General features: G+C 32.1%; 1 protein-coding gene across 1 annotated transcript in view; it reads left to right on the top strand.

Moving 5' to 3' along the window:
• LOC122536946 overlaps window positions 1-1,231 on the top strand; it is a 4,137-nt gene extending 2,906 nt beyond the window's left edge. Inside the window, exon 4 of the mRNA XM_043669742.1 lies at window positions 217-1,231. Coding sequence (XP_043525677.1) covers window positions 217-865 — 649 coding nt within the window. The 3' untranslated portion in view covers window positions 866-1,231. The remainder of the gene's footprint in view (window positions 1-216) is intronic.
• The last annotated feature ends 1,814 nt before the right edge of the window (window positions 1,232-3,045 follow it).

Genomic DNA, 3,045 nt, shown 5'->3' on the forward strand with positions numbered 1-3,045 from the left:
TTTTTTTTTTTAGTAAAGCGATTATGCAGCTATCCGATAAATAGTAAAAAATAGATACGTTGATTACTGACTCAATATATTCAGATTCTTTCTAAATGTCGCCACAAATTTTCCAAACAATCCATCGCGAGTCTTCATTAATAATTAATATAAATTAACGTATAATTTCATTATTTAACCACCGTGAAAATTTTGTCGGATTGTAAAAATTTCCAGGTTAATCTACTCAAGGCGCAAAGACTTAAAAGCTAATGAGAGCGGCCGAAGGAGAAATCAAACGGTGAACATTCCTCTTCAAAAACCGAGCTACATATCACCGATTTCACTCTCACAGACAGGAACTTACAATCTGTTGACCTCTTCGAAGATCAGTATAAGTGACACGAGCTTGAGACCACCGAATAACGAGGTGGTCGCGAACAATGACAATAAAATGAAAGGGAATACTGAGTTTGTGGAACAATTGCAGAACGACCCGAGTACAATTTCCGATTCAACTGTTCGTAATGAGCCGAGCTCAACGATGGATCAAACTCTAGACAAAAGTAAAAGAGTGTCTATTGAAACAACTAAGGAAAGTATTGTTATTTCTATTAAGTTTTTTGGATACGAGAACAGTATCGCAGTGTCTCAGACGAAAGACGATAGTTTATTCTGCGAGTGTCCGTTGGTGAAATCGTTTAACAATTTTCTGGGAATGTTCAAAGACATTTTCGTGGAATTGTGTGGATCGCAGAAGGCGTCGAAAAATCCTGTACCTCGTATACAAATCACTGATTATTCAAGACCGTTGAACAATTCGAGAGATGAAACTTCGTACTGGATGCTTCCAAGAGATACAAACAGATCTGTTGGTAACAAATGATTGTTAGATAAAGAAGAAAACGTACCCAGTAGCAAACTAATACAAATAATAATTTCTTTTCTATTCTGCGAACGAGAATCTCAGCTATGATTCTTGGATACCAAAAAAAAAAAAAATTATTATTTATACAACGTACGGATTTTGGTAAGAATTCCTGCAACTTTGTTTTTAATTTGTAATTAGATTACGGATTAGATTTTTTGTACGTTCGTGTGATAAGAAAGATTCGATCGAAATAAGAATAAAAAGAAAATCTAAGTAAACTGTTGTCAAACTGGAGTGCTTCTTATAACACCTGTGTGAATGTAAAATAATTTTTTATTGAGGTATATTTTTAAAAATATGTATTTTTAAAAATCCGTAATCTATTCATAATAATATAATATATAATTTAATAATATAAAGACAAAGAAAGGAATAGCGTTATAGTAATAACGATTGCATCAATATGTTTGTATACGCATACAACATACATAAGTATATTATCCCTCGAAGTATGACATATTGTAACTTTTATAATTGAACAATAATAAAATGTTACTCGAAATTGCTGACGCACTTCGAATTATCAAGAATTGATAATTTTAATACCATTCATCTCATTTTCCTCTTTCATGCATTGACGCGAGTACAGTTTTTCGAAACATTGCGGTATCTATAATTAATCACGTTGCTTCTATATAATTAAAATGAGAATCGGCTTTTTGCTTCGATCTGCGTTAAAAACCCAAGCGAAACGTTATGTAAACCGATTTGCGATGATCGAGTGAATTTGCAGCGAAACACAGCAATAGGTGAACAAAGATTCAACAAAGCATAGATAGAAATCTATTCTTATAATTCCTATAACTCATAAATTATTTTTCGTACGTAGATCATTTAATTGAGAGAAAGTTACAGCTTACTTAAATTTGATTATATTATATTTAATATGAAAAGAAATTAAATTATATTTTTTAATTAATCGTCAATTTTCATTGTTGAAAAGTTATTTTTATTGTTAAAAGATAAGTCCCAAGTTTCAAAGTTTATTTTAACCCTCAAGTGATATGACACGAAATAACAACATATCAGTTCATATCATAAAAATGTTATTCATACCAAAAATTCAAGAATTCAATATCAATATGTTATAAAAATTTAAGATATTTCATTTCATTTTGTATTTCATAGAAATTAGTAACAAAATTAATTCAAATTGAAAATTCCAATGTGGGGTTAGAAATAAAATCTAAGTAAAACAAAAGTCTGAATTGAAGTTTATATTTTTCAATTTTTGGCCAGTTTTCTGTCGCAAACATCAAATATCCGATTGTTGTGGTCACAATGGTCAGTTCACGTTAAAACGATACGTCAAAGTATTCGACAATTACGCAATGAAACACGCGTGCTCATCCTTTGTCCATCGTTTTCTCACTGAATCATCGGGAGACACGTAGTTTAATTAATCGAGACGAGAAGTTGTTCCAGGTATTCCTATTGTTGGGTAACTGGAGGCGTTTTTCCTCGCGGTAATGGCATTTTCCTTACAATTTTGTGCCATCCTCGTGTATCCTACGTGCCACGCAACGTGAAATTTAATGCTTTTATAAATTCATTCGCTATCTTGATCAAGCAAGAGTTAACTCGCGTTTCTATTCACCGTGCGCATTGACACGATCAGATAATGAGGGAGAAGGAACGATCAAAAAATGATTTCCTTTTCACACCGTACCGTAAAAAATCAACATTACTTAATTACGACTAATGTCTGTTGGTTAAATCTGTCCGATAGGGATCGAACGGAAAATGAAACAGTCGACTGTTTTAAAAATGCGACTTGTTCTTTTTTTTCTTTTTCTCTTTTTGTTTCGTAATCAATACTAGAATTGGCAACGTGGTCAAAGCGATCAGTTTATAATTTTATAAGTTCATACACGGTGCATTTTTGGAGATTTCAATGATTCTTTTGTCTTAATAAAATATATAAAAAAGCGCGTGTTGACACTGTAGACCTTTTTATTATTTCTGAAATAAGTGTCGTACTTCAGTGTTCTTACTTTTTCACTTGGTCAAGATTTTTTACAGGTTTACAACGTTGCATTCCCACAGGAGATTTTAGATGATTTTCCCTCGAATATACAAGTAAACGTTTATATTTTTTAATTGGACTGTAAGCTCTTTCCATTCCTTTCATCTCT

This window comes from Frieseomelitta varia, unplaced genomic scaffold (genome assembly GCF_011392965.1).
Source record: "Frieseomelitta varia isolate USP_RPSP 00005682 unplaced genomic scaffold, Fvar_1.2 scaffold_88, whole genome shotgun sequence".
Lineage (NCBI taxonomy): Eukaryota > Metazoa > Arthropoda > Insecta > Hymenoptera > Apidae > Frieseomelitta > Frieseomelitta varia.